The following is a 22,372-nucleotide window of genomic DNA, read 5'->3' as shown; positions in this document are numbered from 1 at the left end:
GCTGCATTTTCCACAACTTTTGTTTTCCCCATCTTATTTTCTCATATGTAGGCTCAAGCGGCAGGCTCTCCTCGTTCCTCCCCCAGTCACGGTGCTAGTCGCCCGATGCCAATGCCGGTCCGCTCGACATCAGCTGGCTCCACCCCCACACACACCCCTCAGGACTCACTGGCAGGAGTGGGGGGCGATGTGCAGGAAGCTTTCGCGCAGGGTGAGTGGTGACAGCAAGTTCAGTAGTGCATCCCGCCATCATTAAACGGGGTGTCTGTAGAGCTTAATGCATGCAGTTGTGAAAGTGATTTTAATAAGATGTACCGTTAGTTTACTTTTTGGCAGACAAGAAGTTTGCAACGAGGGTGTACCAAAGGCCCATATTCATGGGTTTGTAACTTTTTTTTTTTTTTTTTTTTAGATGTTACAGTATATTTCTAATATTAATGTCATTTTAAAAGGTTAAACAGAATATGAGAAGTTTTAGCCCTTTTAGGAACATTTCCTGTCTGTGTATTCTTAATCACATCCACATAAGATTCTTTGATTTTAATGGCCTGTCAGTGAAATGCTGTAAGTATCTGTGGCTTTAAAATGGACTATTCACCTTTGGGCCATAAATTATAATCAATTAAGGTGACAGAGGCCTAATAGAAATTGCTGTTTAAGCTTAAAGGAAATTTAGAACAAGGTGATTTAAACATAAGCCGGTATGCGGCACTTTATTTTTTCGAGCCTTGTGATTCGTTACTGGAGGGTTGTCCAATGGATGACTCTTCCACATGTGGCTCAATTGAAGGTTTTTAATAGCTTTGAAAGTCTGGAGGGACAACCTGTAGTCTTAGGTTGAATCGTGTACAGTCAAAATACTTAAACTGAAGCTGTTTCATAGTGTGGTTACTACTATTTAGCCAGCTCTTTTAGTAAAGTTTTAGTGTTTTTGTTGGTGCTATTCAGTATGTTTCTTTTGTGTGGCTCTGTAACAACTCCCTGGGACTCTTTCAACCAAAAAGGTTCAACTGCAGTGTTGGTTTCTCAGTAGGAGGGACTCTCCCCTTTTTAATCATTTTTGAGCACTTAAACACAGCAGTCATTTTCATTGAACTATGCAGTTCAGTGTATTTATAATAATAATTATAATGGTAATGCAAAAAATAACTTTCTATTTTGTTCTTGTTTATTGCACAGGTGCCCGGAGGAACCTTCGCAATGACTTGTTAGTGGCAGCTGATTCTATCACAAACACCATGTCCTCCTTGGTGAAAGAACTTCATTCAGGTAGAACAATATTAGTTATCAGTAAGGCTTATTAAACATTATTATTATTATTATTATTATTTATTTCTTAGCAGACGCCCTTATCCAGGGCGACTTACAATTGTTACAAGATATCACATTATTTTTACATGCAATTACCCACTTATACACTTGGGTTTTTACTGGAGCAATCTAGGTAAAGTACCTTGCTCAAGGGTACAGCAGCAGTGTCCCCCAACCTGGGATTGAACCCACGACCCTCCGGTCAAGAGTCCAGAGCCCTAACCACTACTCCACACTGCTGCCCTATAAACATGGTGTTGAACTGGCAAATGAGAAGCTGGAAAAACATGGTAAATGTTCATAGAGTTCTGTAGTTATTCCACACATTAGGATGGTGGAATAACCATTGAGTCCCACGAAGGGATCAAGTTGGTTGTTTACTCAGGAGTGAAATAACCACAGCAATCCATAAAGTTCATGGAGTATTTTATTTATATAACAAGTGCAGTGTATGGAAAGCATGACGAAGTTACATTCCTTGAATGAGTCTGAAATAGTTCCTTTAAAATAAAAACATTTCCACATAGCTGCCATGTCCAAAATGAATTGGCAATATGAACACACTGAAAACAAGTTCCATTCTATTAGTCTGAATTGCCAACCTGTATGAACTGTATAGAATAAATACATGTTGGTATTTAAGCCAGTGCATGCTATTAAGTTTATTCTTTTACCTTAATTACATTTTGTTTTATTGAGTAGCATACTAAACAATTCTGCTTTTATTGATTTTTACATTAAAATGGTCAACTTGACATTTCTAATTATACTCCTGATTGATACACCTGCAGAACTGTCAAACTTTACTGAAATACAAATTGAATAAAAAAAAAACAAGGGCTCCCGAGTGGCGCATCCGGTAAAGGTGCTCCACGTCGAGTCTAGGATGTGCCCTATAGCCTGGAGGTCGCTGGTTCAAGTCCAGGCTATTGAGCGCCACCTGGGGGAGGAGGGCTTAGGTCGGCCAGGGTGTCCTCGGCTCACTGCACACCAACGACCCCTGTAGTCTGGCCCGGCGCCTGCGGGCTTGCCTGTAAGCTTCCCAGAGCTGCATTGTCCTCCGACACTGTAGCTCTGGTTTGGCTGCATGGCGGGCCTGCAGAGTGAAAAGAAGCGGTCGGCTTACGGCACACGTTTCGGAGGACAGCGTGTGTTCGTCTTCGCCGTTCCCGAGTCAGTGCAGGGGTGGTAGCGGTGAGCTGAGCCTAAAATACAATTGGTTATTTCAAATTGGGAGAAAAAAACGCGGTAAAATCAATTGGCGACTACTAAAATTTAAAGAAAAAAACAACAGGGAAGCATAATGGCACAAATTAGTTAAAGGAAGGTTTGAACTATGTTTTCTAAAAATGTACTACATATTGAGTGTAGCATGTGCCATTTATATGTTAAAAGTACAGTACAGGTATATGTAGTGAACATCATGGACTGTGTTGTATTCTTTTGGCTTTTAGATGAAGGTGGTGAAGACGAGGAGGAGGGGAAGATGCAGAATGGAAAAGACCGGGGTGAGTCTTAGCTCATCTGATGTTTCTAAAAAGGAATTGGCAAGGCCTATAACCCCGTTCACACTACTGTGCTGGCCCAGGGCTGCCTCAGATTTTGGTCTGCAACCCTGTTCACATTTGCAGTTTAAGGCGCCTTTGCGTGTTCACATATGTGACTGAAAAGCAGGCCTAAAATGTGGCAAATTACTTTTTTTAAATTATTTTTATGGAACGATAGCCTGCACTCGGAATGGAACAACTATCGGGATATACAGTAATCCTTGATTTGTAGCTGATGTTTCTTAATAATATGTGTTTCTTTCAATGCAGCACAGTAGCAATTTTATATATTAACCCTTTGCAGTCCTATGTCGGACCTGGTCCGACATTGTAAAAAAAAACAGGTCGTTTTTTCTCCGGAAAAAGCCGAGAAAACCATTCAATGGCCGAGTGAGACCGATAGGAGCTGAGAGAAGCCAAAAAAAAAAAAAAAATGGGCATATCTCATGAATACACATAGCCCCGGCACCACATAGATAACACGGACATAAACAAACAAGATAGCTGCTTCTGCATCCAGCGCTCAAAGAATATCACAGACATTTGCAGAGCTTTTTTTTAGATGTTATAGTAATAAAATAATGACTTGGATCGTATTATTGAGGAGTTTGGTGATAAAACGAGTGATCAGGAGATGATTTATCGGTATGCACTACTATATAGAGGTATTTGAAAAATACAGCAAACAAGGGCTGGGGCGGGGCTGGAGATGCAGTACTGAGTGTCCTGTTGATATGCAGTGCCTTTTAAACCTGTTTTACTGTGAAAAAAAATACTTTTAAACAGCGCGTCTAAAATAAACTGCGCGTGTGAAAATTAATTGGACCTGACATGCCTGAGACGCGCTGAATAAATGGACCGCTAAGGGTTAACCGTCACTGAAGTCAGAATTTTATAGGGTCGGATATGTGAGTGCTGACTGTAATCACAATAGCAGGCATTGCAGTGGGTCTCACCCTCACATGGTGCATCAACGATCTTAATATTTGTGGAAGAGAACAGTATTTTTTTTGTTTGTGTGTAAATATGTATATCATTGCGTGCAAAATAAACAATGGTAGCTGAATGTGCCAAGTGGCCAGCATTATTGATTATTATTGAGATCCACAACCCTGCAGTTTTTATATTTATCGCTTAGTTACTAAATAACAGGAAGACAAGGTAATTGTGACAAGTTAAGCATAATTATGAATGCACTGCAGCTCGTATATTATGTGAAAGAAACAACCTGAACGTTAACCCGCAACATTTTTTTATTTTATTTAATATTTTTATAATTAAAGTTGTATGATGTAGAAATAATTCCCATTCACTATTGCTCCGCTGCCATCTTGGATAGCAGAGCAGTCCGCTTTCTATTTACCTTCGCACGCGTGGGTGTCTGCGAGTGTCTACTGAGCTACGGAACCACATTGGTCATGTGATACGAGTGCAGGCCCTGGGCCACATTGAAATGGTGGCCTAAATCTGGGCCGGCCCTGGGCTGCCTTTTCTTTTCTGGAGCGTTCACATATGAGAAAATCGCAAGTGTGAATGGGGTCTAAGTCCTTGTAACGTTCAATGAATGTAAGCTTCCATGTGAGAGGAGCTTGTGTGTGTTCGCAAATCTGCGGTGCCACCAGTGATTTGGATACTTCTGATGTGGAAAATCTAACCACCCTTCACTTTTAATTTGGTTTATTTGAACCTTCACTAAGAAATGTTCTATATAAAAGTTAGTCCTACCTTAATATAACATACCATCCATAATATTGTTTTTTGTTCACATAACCAATATATTTTTTTTTTCACATTACAGGTTAAGTAAGAAGAAACAAAACTAAACAATTCAAGTAAGTACTGTAGTGCACTAGTTTTTAGCTATATATTTTAATTACAGAGCTTTCACAGCATACCAAAATATCCTAAAGACCAATTAAATTGTGTGTTTGGGGGGGAAAAACACACACACACACACACACACAAGTATAGCAATCTGAAATTGGCATATGTGACAGGTGGCTTGCAGTGCTCTGGAGTAACACAGACAAGACAGTGAAAGTTAAAAAAAACAGGTTGCGTGTCAACAACACTTAAATATTAAGCACAGGCGCTACACAGCAGTGTGTATCGCTCCGTGCAAAACCAGGGTTTCAGTCCCGAAACAATAAGACACTAATAACTAACACACAACACAGACACAGTCATTTCTCCAGATAGTGAGTGCTCTTGTGCAGGTGTGGTGAAAAACAACAGTTTGTGAAACAGTAGTGCAGTGTAATCTGGGTTTGGTGCTGGCTTGTAGCGACAGCTCCCGGTTAGTGTTTAGCCATCTAATAATTAAATGACAAAACAGTTAAAACAACAAAACAAACAAAATACAAAACACTCACGATAATAAATGACTTCCGTCTCCTGTACGGGTCCTTTCGGTAATCACATCAAAGGAACAGATTACATCGTCACATCACCTATCATGTAGGAGAGCGGACGACGCACCCGGGAAAGTAGCCCAGGCAGAAGGCTGTCCTCAGTCTTCATCCTTTTCTGCTTCTCCTTCTCCTCACCCAAGGAAGAAGAATAAGAGTCGCCGTTCCAAGCGATCGGCAGACTCGGAGCAACTGGAGAAGCTCTGGGCAGCTGTTTCCCACCAATGAACTGTTCTCGCAGAATTACTGCGAGAACATTCAGAGCCGCCTGCCCCCGTCTGTCCCCTTGGTGTCCCTGAGGAGGCCACAGGAGGACATACTGTCCATCGCCGTCTCTGAGGAGGCGGGCAAAGAGGAGCCGGCATTCTGGTCTGAGGACATGGAGTCTGAGCTTCTGCTGCTGATCTAGAGGGCCACTGCAATTTTGCAAGTGCCCTGGCCTACAGAAGGTGAAACAAGGCAGTCCATCTTCAATGATGTGCATACCATCTCTCCCGTGCCCGCCCCCTCCCCCCCCCCCCCCCCCCCCCCCCCCGAGTGCACCTGGGATCATCAGGCAATATGTCTTGCTGTTTCCCCGATCTGCTGGTGGAGGCTTCCGCATGCAGGAATACACGAAGGAGCTGGTTCGTCTGCTGCCCAAGCGACCACCTCCAGTGCATAAACCAGCGGCAAACTGGCACCCTAGCCCCAGAAGCCTCAAAAACCAGCACAACTGTCTGCACCCACTGCCAGAGGTGATGTTCGGGACCGGCCCACTGATGCTCACCGCAGAGGCTTTAATAGGTTCCGCCGCCCTGTGCAGGGACAGTAGCTGCAGGCCAAGCCATAAGCCGAACAGCAGCCCTAGTTTGCTGCCACAGGCCCAGGGCCCCTTTTCAGGGAGTCATCTGGTTTCAATACAGACATCTGGGTGCTTACTACCATTCAGACTGGCTATTCTCTGCAATTCAAGCACGTTCCTCCTCCTTTTTGGGACGGGACTACAACATCAGTCACGGACCCGCAAGACGTCGCTGTGGTGTCATAGGAGGTAGCAGCTTTGCTGCAAAATCAGACTAGTCGCATGATAGACCCCCTCTAGTTGGAGGAAGGGTTCTACTCCTGGTACTTCCTAGTGCCAAAGCAGGATGGTGGCCTCAGACCGATCCACGACATCAGACAGGTCAACCTGCTGTTGCAGTCAATCAGGCCAGGCAACTGGTTCACCATAGTGGACCTCAAAGACGCCCATTTCCAAATCCCCAAAAAAACAGCGCTCAGGAAGTACCTGCGGTTCACCTTTCAGGGAACTGCTTACAAGTTCCATGTCTTGCCATTTGGCCTCTCCCTAGTTCCCTGTGCCTACTCGAAGTGCATGGAAGCTATCCTGGCCCCATTGAGACTCAAAGGCATCAGAGTGCTCAATTATCTGGACGACTGGCTCATTTGTGCAGTCTTCAGCACAGGCAGAGGCCCACACGGAACTCTAGGAGTGTGCTTGGACCCCGGGGCCATGCTGTCCACTCTGTCGGACAGCAGAGTGCAGAGAATAGCCGCATGTTTGGAGCTCTTTCAGCTCAACAGAGTGCTCACGGTAGTGACGTTCCAGAAACCTGGGCTTTATGGCAGCAACTTTCCAGATCCTTCCATTGAGTCTCCTGCACATGCACCCTCTGCAGGCCTGGTTCAATAGCAGGGTTTTTCATTCCGTGTTCAACTGCGACCGTCTATTGACAGTGTCTCATCACTGTCTAAAGGCACTCTCTTGGTGGAAACAGCCGGCCAAATCTACGCCTCGGCATAGCGCTGGCAGTGTCACCACGGATGCGTCCAGCCTGGGCTGGGGCGCTGTGTGGAACAGCAGGGGTGCGCATGGTGTGTGTAGCCCCTCTTGGCAGGGTCTCCACATCAATGTTTTAAAGCTGCAGGCAGTTTACCTGTCCTTGCAGAAATTGTTGCAGGTTCGAGGGAAGAAAACACAACAGTGGTGGCTTACATTAACCACCAGGGCGAAGCGGCCTCACGTCTGCCCGGGATGAGTGGAGGCTTTGAGGTGGTGAACCTCATTTGGGAGAGGTTCAGGAGAGCAGAGATAGATCTCTTTTCCTCCCAGGAATCAAACCCACTGTCTCGTCTGGTTCTCCATAATAGGAGGCGGGGACCCACTGGCAATACATGCCTTGGCACACCAGTGGCTGAGGCAACTGTTATATGCCTTCCCACCGCTCGTCCTGCTCCTGCTGTGTCTGTAGAAAATCAAGCAGGACCGGGCCAAAGTGTTCCTAGTAGCCCCTTACGGGTACAAGTGGGGTGTTTTTCAGATGTGGTGTCTGCCTTGTGGGTTCAACCCCATGATCTGCCCCATGGCAGTTATACTGTAATTTTTGCAAGACCTTTTTGACGAGGGGAAATCCCTCTCTACGTTAAAGGTCTGTCTGGCAGCCATTTCGACTTGCCATATCAACATCGACGGTCTCCCCAGGAGCTCACTTCCTGGCGGAACAATTTTTTGAAGGGGCTCAGTGGCTTCGGGCGCCTATGAAGGACATTGTTCCTCGCTGGAGGCTAAACGTGGTGCTTAATGCACTCACGAAGCCTCCATTTGAGCCCATGCATTCAGCTGAGCTGACAGTTTTATCACTTAAAGAGGCTTTCTTGCTTGCTATCACCTCCGCAAAGCAGGTGAGTGAGATGCAGACATTCTCCATAGCAAAAGCCTGCTTAATATTTACAGAGGCCAGGACAAAAGTTATGCTCTATACCAATCCTGCCTTTTTGGCGAAGATGATCTCGGCATTCCATGTCCATACGGTAATGGTTACTCGAAAGGGAACGTTTGGTTATTATCATAACCCTGGGTCCCTGAAATTGAAATGTAACCATTAACCTTCAAGGTCGCTGCATCCATGATTGCAGAAGGCTTGAAGGAAAAGTAACAATGAGATCTGTGAGCAGAGTCTATTTTTGCCCTCAGGGGTGGGCCGCGACTGCTCAGAGAGCAGCTTTGGTATATCTTATTCAGGTTTCGGGTCTCTACAAGGTAAATACCCAGACGGTAATGGTTATGTTTCTATTTCATGGAACCAGGGTTATGATAATAACCTAACGTTATCTAACTTTTGTGTCTGTTGGTCTTTCTCTTCAAATTATATAACAGTAGCTCAGCAGTTAAGTGCTTTTAGCGCACTTATTTTCCTGTGCATTGACCCTTTAATGGGGGAAGAACACCACTTATAATCAACGCAGGGTTTAATCATTTTATAATTCTAGCACTCTCCTTCCAACAGGGAGTTGTAGTCTATCCTTACTGGTTAGTGCTAATCTGAAGCAGCCATAGGCAGTGGATAATGAAAACAAGAAAATAAAATAAAACTACAAACAAAATCGGCTAGACTCTGGACTTATGCACAGAGTCCTGCCTTATTATTCCTTTCTTTACCTGTTATATACAGTGTTGAAGTAACTACAACCTGGCTAGTAGTGCCTAGATTCAAAATGACAATCCTCCCAATCAGGATACCTCCCTACAGTGAGCCCAGAACTCAAATAGAGAACATCTGTCCTTACTGGCAATTAGCCTTTAACAGGAGTTTTCTGTTGCATGATACCTTGGTTAATTATGTATGTATGTATGTATTTATTTATTTATGTGTGTATTTATGTATTTATTTGACAGGGACAAGGTCCATTTTATAACATGTATGACATGTAATGAGATGCATTGCACCCAGATTTAGCTGTGAGCTAATTTTCATTGGCAGTCCCTGGACAAACAGAAAAACAAAAAATAATACAAATAAACTAATATTTACAGAAGGGAATATGATCGCTCATCAGATAATTGTATAAGAAGGAAAAGGAAATAGAAAATAAAAATAAAGATACTGAGAGAAATGGCAGATGAAAAGACACATAATAGCAAATGAAGAATTATAAATTTAAAATACACAACTAACTATTATTAATAAAATAATACAACACATAATAAAACACAGAAACACTTCACTACAGTGCCAAAACAGCCAGTGTCCTTTCCCAATGTCCTCACACGCTGCTACTCACACCTGCAGGGAACATGAATCCGTAGCAATCCTTAATCGGAGGCAGTAGAAACAGGTGTGTGATGGACCCAGGTGAAAACAACAAAAAATTGATGTGTGATTATCTGAAACCTTCCCAGCACCTGCGCCACTGCAAAACTAACTCGCCACCATGTTTCCAATAATCATGCAGCCAATTTTCACACTTCACCTTTCATTAAAAGGCCAATTCTTACAGCAGGGGTGGCCAGAGTTTAACCTGTTCCAAATTGTTTAACTGAACCAATTAAACCTCCAGACCCTGAAGTAGTTAATTATCTGATTTTACCTGTGAATCCTGGAGTGGAATGGCCCTCCAGGACTGTGACTGGACACCCTTGTCTTAGAGTTTTTACCACTCCACAATGTACACCCACGACGGACTGTCACAAGGAGACAAACTTCTCACACTATGAACATTTAAACCATAGGGAAAGACCTTGCCCCTTATGTTCATTGACATCTTTAATACTGCTGAAGGAAACATTTTTAACATAGTCAGCTAAAGTTTTTGTTTTCTGGATCTAATGGAAGCCTCAGGGACTCAGGTTCAGACACATTCAAGGTTAATGAATACTTTTAAATCAATTGAAAAGGTGTTAACCATACAGTACCAGAGTGCAATGGGACTTGAATTTAATATTGCTTTTCTTAGCATGTAGATTGCTGTCATAGTGCATGGAAGTGAAAAGACCATGGGGTTTATTCTAAGAATCCAAGCAGACAAGAGAACAATTGTAAACAATTGCTGTAATGTTTCTTGCTTTTCTCTCTGTCTATAGGCACAGTGACCTGTACAGAGCAACCAATCACATTGCAGACATATCCTCATCCTTGTGGACAGGCACACCATTCAATCAGTGAAGACACTGTCATGTGGCTGAAAGAACAGAAACAGCTGACGGCTGAAGAAAATTGTCTGTTTTGTCCGTTGAAGGGCTGTTATGCACAAATGAAAAAACATTTTCGTTTCAATAGCAGTTACGCATGTAGTATTTTTACATTTCCTCATTGAAATGACCACTTGAGGCCTGATTTTCAAAGCTGGGTACTTACGTTTAATAAAACTCCATTAGTAAAGCTCTGGAAATACTTCAACAATTTAACTGAACTAAACAAAGCATTACATGTATTTTGAAATACAAAAGCCAGACAGAGTCATACTAAATTGATTAGAGTAAATTTACTCAAAATCCCCTTTTTGAAAATCAGGCCCTACAGTATGTACACATTTCACTTACTACTGAAGCAATAGTAGTCTTCTGTCTTTTCCTCTTATTGCTGTACTGATCTGTGGCCCTTTTTGCCATGAGTAAATGGTTTTGAGTTTAATTTAGTATTGCCAAAATTATAGATCGCATAGAAAAATACACTGAAGATGCACTGAAGATCTATGCACAAATGTCCACACCAACGTTAGAATTAATTCCAAGCAAAATGACAGCTGTTTAAGGAATCTGAGCATTTGCATGGAAGTTATACCATAACTGATGGGAAACCTGCATCCATTGACTGCTGTCCTATGCGATTGAAGTTCCAGAGGGCTTCCTACTGTACCTGTGGTTTTAATTTCATAACTGGCTGTTACCTCACTAGCCGAAGAATTAGGATGGTCACCCTGTAGTCCAGGTTTGAAAATCTGTCTTTTTTAAAAAGGATGTCTCTCGATCTTACCTTGCGTGTTTCTGCACTGGATAATATTGGATTATCGTCCATGACGGTTCTAAGTTTTATATGGATCATAAATATTGTGGTTAAAATAAGCTTTTGTTGGAATCTAACTATTTCCGCAAAGGTATAGAAGTAGTTTTGAATGTTTAAAATAAAAAAAACTCATCAAAAATATTTATTTATCATTCTGCAGGAAAAAGGGGGGATGAACCAAGCTCGCTGTAATAAGTTGATTGCTTTAACAGTGATAGATTTAAATAAATAAATAAATAAATATATATATATATATATATATATATATATATATATATATATATATTCCTATTGGTGTTTCTTGGAAACACAATTTAGAGGCTCAGAGGTTTTGAATTAAAATAATTGGAAAAAAGCAATCTGAAATGTTACTGTTACAGCTTATATTATGTGCTCAGGGACATAATTGTTATTGTTACTGAAACCTGTAGCACTAGATTTATGTTGAACATACACTGAGAGGGACTATTTTGTCAAATTATGCAACAGTTTGGAAAGGTTACAAAACAGTCGGGAAATGTATGCAAGAGTTCAAAGTGCAAAGAGAAAGTTTAATGTTGGTTGTGGATGCGACATTTTTAAAGAAAACAGCTGTGGTACGTTTTGTTAAAAACAACCTGGTTGTCTGTTGAGTATAAATGGTAGGAGTGTACTTCTTTCTGTTCAAACACAGTGGTGAACGTATTGGGGAGGTGTTAGAGTCAGTGAGTTAATATTGTGATGAGAAAGGTACGTTAGTGAAGTTGGTTTGTGTTTATTGCATTTGAAAAGCACTGTAATATTGTGTGTGTGTTTTTTATTATTTTAAGTTACCTGAAACTTACCAAAAAAAATGTTTAAAACATGTTATTTCTTGAAAGAAATGGTTTGAAGAAGTCCACTGATGTTTATTGAAATTGCAATATATATTTACACGATATGATGTAAAAGCTGCATGTGTCTTTTCCTAAAAAAAAATATAGAAAGCACTGAGCAAAGGAAGTTAAACCAACCTGCCTTGAAGTAATTGCCTTAGCTACTGTCCCAGTGTCAGGGTCTTTGAGTTTTTAAGCTATGTTATTGTAAGATTTAAAAAAAACTGTAAATGGAGAGAACGATGTGACTACAGGGCATGAAAAGTGAATTGTAAAGCCTACCATTCAAATGCTGTTGTAAAATTTGGTTTAGAATATAAGATTTTATTTTTTTGTGTGTGCCAAATTATTTCTTCACAGTTTGCAATTGCTGTGTATTGTTCAGTTTTCCTCTATTTTTTAGTCTGTATTTTATTTATGATTCTTTTAAAAATTCAGTCTTGTGAAATGTAATCTTAAACTTTTTTTTTATTTTATTTTTTATACAAGAACCAGTAGGTTAGTTGAAGCAGCTTTAATTTACAAAAAAAAAAAAAAAAACTCCTACTTGAAACTGGTTTATCCTTGAGTGAAATAAATACATACAAATTAAGTATAGTATGCGATTCGTCTACGTTCGGCAACACAGGTGTCTGACCGGGAACACAGGCCAGCCAAAGCTTGTCCAATCATTGTCAAACGCTGTAATATAATATGCAGCACTTGTAATTGTTCACAGTTGTATTTCTGAACATCATGCTAAATGTATGAATCCCCTGAGGTTCATGTTAAAGAATGTTTTGGTGCTAGATGCCATTGTTTGATTCACTTCATAGTCCTGATTAGATGTCGCCGGATAACTGTGTTTCATAAATTAATAAAATGTGAAAGAAAAAAAGAAAGAAAAATCATCCCGTGCATTACCTATTGTGAAATCCTTGATTCTATTTGATTTCTTCTTTTATTACCTGGAAAGCAGGTAGAAATAGTCACTGTCTGTAAAGCTCCAAAAAGCCATTAATTTAAAAACATTCTTTTTATTTTGACATCGAATGTTCAGGACAAGGTGCTAGTGCAGTTATAAGTGCTGATGTTTCAGTCACAACCATTACTGTTCTTACTGTTCACTTCCTTTGTAACAAATTATGTTGATTACATGCCTAAGGCACCCATTCATACCCTCTTACTTGCCCATTAGGGGATTGTGAGAAGTGTTAATTCATGCCTGAATGCATGCCTCATACATGTGATCAACATCATATGTTACAAAAGAACATGAACTAATAGGGCTGAATTCAAAATGAATTACTTCATAACTCTGAGGAAGTGCACATGATATTCAGGGGTTATTCCTATGGTATTCAGTCGGCCATTACCGCATTACTTCGAATTAACGCCACCCTCAAATTAACACCTCACTCACATAGCAGCTTTTTAATATATGCCACCCTCGAATAAACGCCACTCTCAAAAAAGGAACGTAAAGGTATTTTCCAGCATTTAATACAAACTAATGTACACACACCTTAGTAAGCACATTTGATTTTATGGTACAGTCTCGAAAGACAATCCGCTGTAAGATGAACTACTTACAGCACAGCAGTCCTTCACGTCCCTTTTTTTTTTTTTTTTCCCAAGCAGAGTTCAGTGCCAACACAGCAGGGGATAAAACAAGGGCTGTCTGTTTACTTCGTCCTCAGCTTGGATAGTGAAAACTTAAACTCAGGAATTTAGAGATTGGCCGGCCACTCTAAGCGCTGTCCGAAAGCTGCCTGAAGATATCTTCTTCTAGGGAGTTTAGTTGTTGTGGTTTTATTTTTGTTGTTTTTTTTTAATTCAATTGGAATTTTACTCAGTCTTGTACAAATTTATATATATATATATACAGTACTGTGCAAAAGTTTTAGGCAGGTGTGAAAAAATGCTGTAAAGTAAGAATGCTTTCAAAAATAGACATGTTAATAGTTTATATTTGTCAATTAACAAAATGCAAAGTGAGTGAACAGAAGAAAAATCTACATCAAATCAATATTTGGTGTGACCACCCTTTGCCTTCAAAACAGCATCAATTCTTCTAGGTACACTTGCACACAGTTTTTGAAGGAACTCGGCAGGTAGGTTGGCCCAAACATCTTGGAGAACTAACCACAGTTCTTCTTTGGATTTAGGCAGCCTCAGTTGCTTCTCTCTCTTCATGTAATCCCAGACAGACTCGATGATGTTGAGATCAGGGCTTTGTGGGGGCCATACCATCACTTCCAGGACTCCTTGTTCTTCTTTACGCTGAAGATAGTTCTTAATGATTTTCGCTGTATGTTTGGGGTCGTTGTCATGCTGCAGAATAAATTTGGGGCCAATCAGATGCCTCCCTGGTGGTATTGCATGATGGATAAGTATCTGCCTGTACTTCTCAGCATTGAGGAGACCATTAATTCTGACCAAATCCCCAACTCCTTTTGCAGAAATGCAGCCCCAAACTTGCAAGGAACCTCCACCATGCTTCACTGTTGCCTGCAGACACTCATTCGTGTACCGCTGTCCAGCCCTTCGGCGAACAAACTACCTTCTGCTACAGCCAGATATTTCAAATTTTGACTCATCAGTCCAGAGCACCTGCTGCCATTTTTCTGCACCCCAGTTCCTGTGTTTTCGTGCATAGTTGAGTCGCTTGGCCTTGTTTCCACGTCGGAGGTATGGCTTTTTGGCCGCAAGTCTTCCATGAAGGCCACTTCTGACCAGACTTCTCCAGATAGTAGATGGGTGTACCAGGGTCCCACTGTTTTCTGCCAGCTCTGAGCTGATGGCACTGCTGGACATCTTCCGATTGCGAAGGGAAGTAAGCATGATGTGTCTTTCATCTGCTGCAGTAAGTTTCCTTGGCCGACCACTGCGTCTACGGTCCTCAACGTTGCCCGTTTCTTTGTGCTTCTTCAAAAGAGCTTGGACAGCACATCTGGAAACCCCTGTCTGCCTTGAAATTTCTGCCTGGGAGAGACCTTGCTGATGCAGTATAACTACCTTGTGTCTTGTTGCTGTGCTCAGTCTTGCCATGGTGTATGACTTTTGACAGTAAACTGTCTTCAGCAACCTCACCTTGTTAGCTGAGTTTGGCTGTTCCCCACCCAGTTTTATTCCTCCTACACAGCTGTTTCTGTTTCAGTTAATGATTGTGTTTCAACCTACATATTGAATTGATGATCATTAGCACCTGTTTGGTATAATTGTTTAATCATACACCTGACTATATGCCTACAAAATCCCTGACTTTGTGCAAGTGTACCTAGAAGAATTGATGCTGTTTTGAAGGCAAAGGGTGGTCACACCAAATATGGCTTTGATTTAGATTTTTCTTCTGTTCACTCACTTTGCAGTTAGTTAATTGATAAATATAATCTATTAACATGTCTATTTTTGAAAGCATTCTTACTTTACAGCATTTTTTCACACCTGCCTAAAACTTTTGCACAGTACTATATATATATATATATATATATATATATATATATATATATATATATATATATATATATATATATATATATATATATAAATAAAAAACTTGCTTACTATCTATTGTTGAAAATGTGTGTATCTAACAAATTAAATAATACTGAAAACTTGTCAGATGCTCTGGGTATACTATAAACTGAAGGAGAGTACCTCAGTAACTGATGTGGCTGTTTTGGCATAAGCTCAGAATATTTCTAGTCACCAGGCATCAAAATATATTACTGGGGATTGTCTTTATACTAAATAGCACCAGAGTTGGGCATGTTACTGAAAAAAATTAACTTTTACTTGTTGTTCATTTCTTCTGCAATTGTTTTGGCAAAATACAATGTACTGTATATATTTCTGACTTTCAATAATTTTGCAGTGTGAAGAGAAAAATCATACAAAACGTTAGAATTCAATAAAACCATGAATAGCAAATCAACAATAGCAAAACAAAAAAGGTCTGTAGAAAAACAAACTATATGGTGATAAAGAATCAATCAATCAATCTGTTTTATATAGCGCCTTTCATAGTGGACCACCATCACAAAGCACTTTACAAGATGCAAGAACAACAAAATCCATAATATTTTAAATACAGAGACGTGCACAATACATGATACACAGTGAAAAACAATGCCTAATACAATACAGTGAAAAATGCATAATACATGAAATAGTAGCAACACGTAAAAATGATGGGGTTTCAATAAATGTGACCATCACTAAATAAGCAAGCAAGCAAACAAATCAATAAAGTGGTACATACAGTCAAGTATGAGACTCCTGTCGATCTTGTCCTGTTAAACTTCAAAATATGCGCTGGTAGATGTGTTTCCTGTATGAAGTTTTTGAAGTGTATCATCAAAATTGGCATGTAGGGGTACTAATTTTTTTGTTCCTTGTTCCTAGCCTTATTCAAATACAAGGCTCTGATTAGGACTGATTTGATTGGCCCACAGCTTATTGCTGTTAGACATCCCAGAAGAGATTGCGTCATCGGTGGTGAGGCACCGATATTAAAGCAGTCTGGCCTGTCGGGGTTAAAAAAGAAAAGATCACTAATGTAAGTGTACAACAGAGAAAAGGTAACTAGACTAATTCATTTATTATATTGCCTCGTTATTGAGAGATGTAATGTTATTACAGTAACACGTTACTTAAGTAGCGAGTTACCCCAACTCTGGTAAGCACCAGTACCACCCATTATTTGGCGGATCTAATAGAAAAATGATGGCCACAACTTGTAGGTGGCAGTCTAATTGCAAGTACCATACTTCAATAAATAGAGACAATATACAGACATGACTTGTGCCAAACAAAGGTGATGAACTAAAAGTGCATGGCCATGAATGCTACAACCCAGCCAGCTAATAGTATAACAATACTGTGGTGTAGTGGCTCCGCGCAAGACAGTCATAGACACAGAAATGCAGTTTAAGCACTTTAAATAAGTCCAAAATAAACAAAACTACAAACAAACACTACAAAACTAATAAACAAACCCCAACACACACAAGCTTTGCTATTCCATTGCTCTCTTTCCTTCACATTTTCTCCTTCTCTGCTCCACACTCACCAAACAAAGCTCTTTGTTCTCCTTTTATACCATGTGACCAGGGATGATTGACAATTAATCCTTCAATTAACCACCACCTGGCCACATATTATTTTTATTATTATTATTATTTATTATTATTATTATTTATTTCTTAGCAGACGCCCTTATCCAGGGCGACTTACAATTGTTACAAGATATCACATTATACATTATTTCACACTATACAGATATCACATTATTTTACATACAATTACCCATTTTTACAGTTGGGTTTTTACTGGAGCAATCTAGGTAAAGTACCTTGCTCAAGGGTACAACAGCAGTGTCCCCCACTGGGGATTGAACCCACAACCCTCCGGTCAAGAGTCCAGAGCCCTAACCACTACTCCACACTGCTGCCCACATAACACATTCTACCGCTCACTCTCAATCAAATAATGAATCTTCAATCAAGCAATCAACAACCATGTCGCTGTGCAAATGCCAGCCACCAAACTCTCACTCTATCACACGCACATGCTCACCCACAAAGCTGTGCACCCGAATGGGTGGAGCCACTGCTCTACCACAAATACCCATAGGAAACTTAGTGAGTTGAGACATCCAGTCTCCAGGACTACAGCTAATTGTATAAAACCAAACTAAATTGAGGTCCAACAGTAAATCCCAGTAGTAAAATGCAAAGCGGTGTTCATCAATAAAGGTGATACACTTTAGGCAGGAATTTTTTGTACATTCTGTGTTTGGAGTAGAAGACTAGTATAAGACTGACCTGTAAATGAGGTGATGCATGCAAAGGAAAATATACTGTAACTGCTCTTGCAATCGAGTCTGCCTCTTTTGTACAGTGGTCAAGATCCAGGACTGGGGAGTGCAAGGGAGCCTGATCAATTGCATTGATTGCCTTACCACACCCCTTTAATCTCCTACCAAGTCTGAGTAGGAACCGCCAACTCCTGCTGAAATCGCACTGGAATCCTGCTAAAAACGTTATTCTATCCAATCGAGTACATTTCACACTTCCTGCGCTGCTGTTCTTCACTGGGGTCGCTGCAAACTGCTGCTTCCTTGCATATTAGTCTGCATATCATACTGCATTGAAAGCTATTGAGCCACCACAGATTTTAGCCACCAAGTTAAACTGTACATTTTCTGTGAGGTGCAAAACATTTCAAGGGATTCAAACACTGGTGTCGCCACTGGTGCGACATTAGTTTACTAAGGCTGTTAAATTTACAGGCTGTTTAATGACTGTAAATGAAATGAAAAAAGGAATCTAAACTTCACCAATAGGCAGTGAACTAAAGCCAGGACTGGTGTAATATGCTACAGGCACTGCAGCATGGTTTTACAGGGAGGCCTGCAAAAAATGTATTGCAGTAATTCATCCTCTGTGAGAAAAGAATTGAACATTTTCTCTGGAATAGCGAGTTTGGCAAAGTTTTCCAAAGTAATAGGTAGAAATACTGATCATGTGGTACATATCAAGCTGAAAGATAAACTGTTAATGGTCTCTGGCATGTTTTAGGCATTGTGTCTTTAAAAATATCAAGCTAAATCCGAGCAAAGTTACAAAGAAAAAAAGGAAAATCTGACGAAAGTGAATTCTGCCCTAAAACATCATTTTCAATTTGAAAGTGAAATAACGTAGTTTAAAAGATGTTTCAAAATCGTTGTATGGAAAATGGTTACGATATTAATACAAAAAGAAACTAGTGAGGACAAACTGTACAGTAAGTGTATTACATCTGAATGAAAAATGTACATGTTTACAAACAGTTTTATTACCTTTTCTCTTTCTGTCTAAACTCGTTTGAATTAGTATCTTGCAAACAATATAGAATGTAATGGAAAAAATCTGATTAAACTAAAACTTATGTTGTTCTCTCCAACAGGTGGCGTAGCACAGTGAACAAATATATATCCTTCATTGACATGGCTTTACTGTGCAGCAGTCCTTGGAGGGTAAAGGAGAACACTGTACACACATGCAAGTATTGCTGGTACATGATGTATATAGCTTTTGATATAACCCATTTATCAGAGTAATGTTACACACGTAGTAATCCTGGCTGAATACATATTCAAGTAAGGAAGCTAATTACAATGCTGCAACAGAAGCAAAATCTGATAAAGCACAATATTCTAACTGTCAGGACTGAAAGGAGAAGTCTGGTGTACAGTGACTGCCAGCATTCAGAGCAGGTTAATCCTTCTGGAATCCAAAATAGTTAACATGATTACCTCTGTCACTTGGTCCCATGGAGGAGGTTGGTACAAGGAGGTTGGTACAAGGCAGTATGCAGTATATTACCATATAGAGTGTTACAGGCAGAGAGATGGACATGAGGTTCAGTTAAATGAAAAGTAACACTTACATTGTAGTAGTACATAACTTAAGTCATACTAGATACTGTACTTTATAGAACACGGATTCTATCAATGTAACACTTTCAATTCAGATGCATTATATTGTTATTTTTTGTATATTATTATTACACAACAATTGGTCAAATTCATTATTAATATTATTATTTCATTTTCAGTTTTGACTAGCTGGCACAGTACAGTAGGGGGTCACATTGCTTTTACAGACAGGAATCGGTTTTAATCATAGACTTGAACACATCTGAGTATGTATTAGTGCTTAGAACAACATCCTCACATTCAAAATACTTACTGTTGCAGCCTTTAATGTAGTGTATATTGTTTCAAATGCATTTCTAAATTCATTTCGAAATTGTGTTTTAATATTGTTATTCAATGTCAAAAGCTACAATCCTCCTAGAATTGGTATGCATAATAAGTAGAAAATACATAAACAATCAATGAAAACAAATATTTAAATAATGGCTTTTGAATATAAACCTACAAAACAGATATTGAAAATGCTGTAAAGTAAAAGTTCAAAAACTTTTGAAGATGGCTGTGGTTTTTTCTTGCAATTTTGTTTGTCTTTAGTTTTATTTTTGTAAAGTTGCTGACTATATTATATGAGGATGTGGCAAAGTGGCTTGCAGTGCGCAAGTGTAGAGGTGATGCAGTGCTCAAACAACACAGTTCACGGTCCAAACAGTTCTTTATTTTGTTGCATGGTTTGGCACTGTTAAATAATAACGCTGGCAACTACACAGCAATGTGTAATTGCACAGATAAAACAATGCAGGGTTTCAGTCCCGAAATAATAATAATACAGGCATGGCTCCGTGTGCTTTCTCGCGGTGCCCCCGTGCTGGTGGTGAATACAGCGCATGTCAGCCATCTACTAATTACAAAGCAAACACTATTAATACAAAACAAAACACTCACAAAAACACTCACGGTTAGTTTACAGTTTTTAGAATCCGTCCGTAACCATAACAAAGGAACAGATCGCTCGGCCACATCCCCTGATAGTCACGCCCCCTTTGGAAGAGAGTGCAGTCATGTTTCTACCAATCCATGACTGACACATCGCCTACCGCAGTAAGGCGCTGACTTCTAGTATTGTGGCTTTGCCCCCTTTTTGGATGTCCAACTTCCGACAGACCCTGTAATGAACTGTCAAACCATCCAGTCCAGGTCACACTGTTCCTGTTATACCGTGCCCTCACAGGTCAGGAGGGAGATTGTTGACTCAGATTAATTCGCTCTCTGTCACAGAGGGCCTCTACTCCTATTGTGAGAATATCGAAAACAGAATCGGCTTGGCATTCTGTGACCTTGACCTGGAGGTCAGAGCTTTCCCACAATACTTGTATATGCTTTAGTCTACCTGTGTGACAGTGACCTCCATAACCTTTTTAGTTTGTGAGTTATGGAGAGTGAAAGACAGATGGATGGACTTTGCAATGTTTTTTTACACCTTGTTCAATCCATAACTTTTTGCCCTGTGCTTACTATTTTTATTAACTTTTGTGACTATTTGCAGCCACACACTGCACATTTTTACTGAGATCCCAATGAAAGTATATACATTATGTTCATATACAGGGTAGTTATAAAATCAGGTGGCCACTTTGCCATGTTGTTGTGAAGAAAAACACAGTGCAAAATAGAGGAACTATATAATAAAACACGTCTGTACAGTTTTGTGGTTTATTATGTCAAGATAAAAAAAAAATGTATAAGGTAAAATTATAAGAAATTAAAGGGCAACCTGGTAGGGGTGTGAAATATCTGTATTATATTAACTAACTTGTCATATATGAAGTAATGTGTCATTATATTAACTAACCTGTCATTATATTAACTAACGTGTCATTATATTAACTAACCTGTCATTATATTAACTAACGTGTCATTATATTAACTAACCTGTCATTATATTAACTAACCTGTCATTATATTAACTAACCTGTGATTATATGTTCTTCTCGTTGTTCAGATTCACATTGTATCATTTTCTTTTTAGTCAGAAAGAATCCACATGGTCTGAGCAGAGCTCTAAAATCATGTATCTCCCCCCCAAAGTAAGAAATATTATATAAAGTAAATGCATAGACAACCTTTCTACTGAGGCCATAGGCGTACTTTAAACTTGTGAGTTAAAAAAATAAATGTGTGATTCAAAACAACCATAAGAATATATGAATAATGCCTTGTGAAAAGACTGGCTGTAGGGGTGACGTCAGGCCAGAAAGGAACATACAGACAGGCAGTACTGGCAGGTGAAACTGAGACGCCGCGGCGCTCAGTGCGTTTAATTGTAAAAATAAAAATATTAAACAGAAAACAACAAACACTTTGACAAAACAAAAAGGCACTTTGGTCAAACAAACAAACAGATGATAAACAATAACAAGTATCAGCAAGTTTTAGCAATTGTTATTTTAGTTTTTTAAATCTTTTACCTCCTCTCCACACCCGTTCTCCACTCAACGAACACACAACCCCGAGTGAGTGAAACGTGCATCTATATATACTGTTGTGCTGGGATTCAATTACCAATTAATTATTCATTTGAATCCCAGCACGTGAACTAATTTGTGCAATCCCGTGCTCACATACTTTATCTGCACGTGAAGTGATTATGCAATCCTCATGCCTAAATACAACTATATACAGTATTTTAAATCACTCATGATACACAGACGCATTTATATCCCGTGCACCAATACTTATTACACCAACATTAACACACCACACGCAACACATAACACACATGGGCGGGGCACACTGCCACATGCCTTCAAACAATACAGTCTGGAAAGTTGTTTCCACAGCATATGCTGTAGCCCAGATTTTACAACACTTTCAATTTGATGACATGGCCCATACCTTGACTCTTTGAATAATTAATAAATAAATGTAACCTGAGCTAAATTAATTCAACAAGTTACAGTATTCTATCTATTTAAAACTGGAAAGTACTGCAAAATGACATTGTAGCAGTCTGTCACTGAAGTTGCATTATGCATTTTATAGCTATAAATGAACAAAAGAAAAAAGGTTTCTAATGCAAGATCTTTTG

At 39.7% G+C, this 22,372-nt stretch overlaps 1 protein-coding gene across 6 annotated transcripts in view; it reads left to right on the top strand.

Annotated features, from left to right (window-relative positions):
- LOC117402845 (dystrobrevin beta) overlaps positions 1–19,179 on the top strand; it is a 143,943-nt gene extending 124,764 nt beyond the window's left edge. For 4 of the 6 annotated variants that reach the window (XM_059023714.1, XM_059023718.1, XM_059023713.1 and 1 more), the window contains 5 exons: positions 52–211; positions 1,180–1,269; positions 2,766–2,819; positions 4,657–4,690; positions 10,110–13,674. In XM_059023714.1, the coding sequence (XP_058879697.1) occupies positions 52–211; positions 1,180–1,269; positions 2,766–2,819; positions 4,657–4,661 (309 nt within the window). In that variant the 3' untranslated portion in view covers positions 4,662–4,690; positions 10,110–13,674. Of the gene's footprint in view, positions 1–51; positions 212–1,179; positions 1,270–2,765; positions 2,820–4,656; positions 4,691–10,109; positions 13,676–18,815 lie in introns of those variants that run through there. The other 2 variants (XM_059023715.1, XM_059023717.1) reach the window with 2 other exon arrangements.
- Positions 19,180–22,372: the final 3,193 nt, after the last annotated feature.

This window comes from Acipenser ruthenus, chromosome 5, assembly GCF_902713425.1.
Source record: "Acipenser ruthenus chromosome 5, fAciRut3.2 maternal haplotype, whole genome shotgun sequence".
In the NCBI taxonomy this organism is placed as follows: Eukaryota; Metazoa; Chordata; class Actinopteri; order Acipenseriformes; family Acipenseridae; genus Acipenser; species Acipenser ruthenus.
The sequence above is the reverse complement of the archived record's forward strand: the minus strand, read 5'-3'. Positions and strand labels throughout refer to the sequence as shown.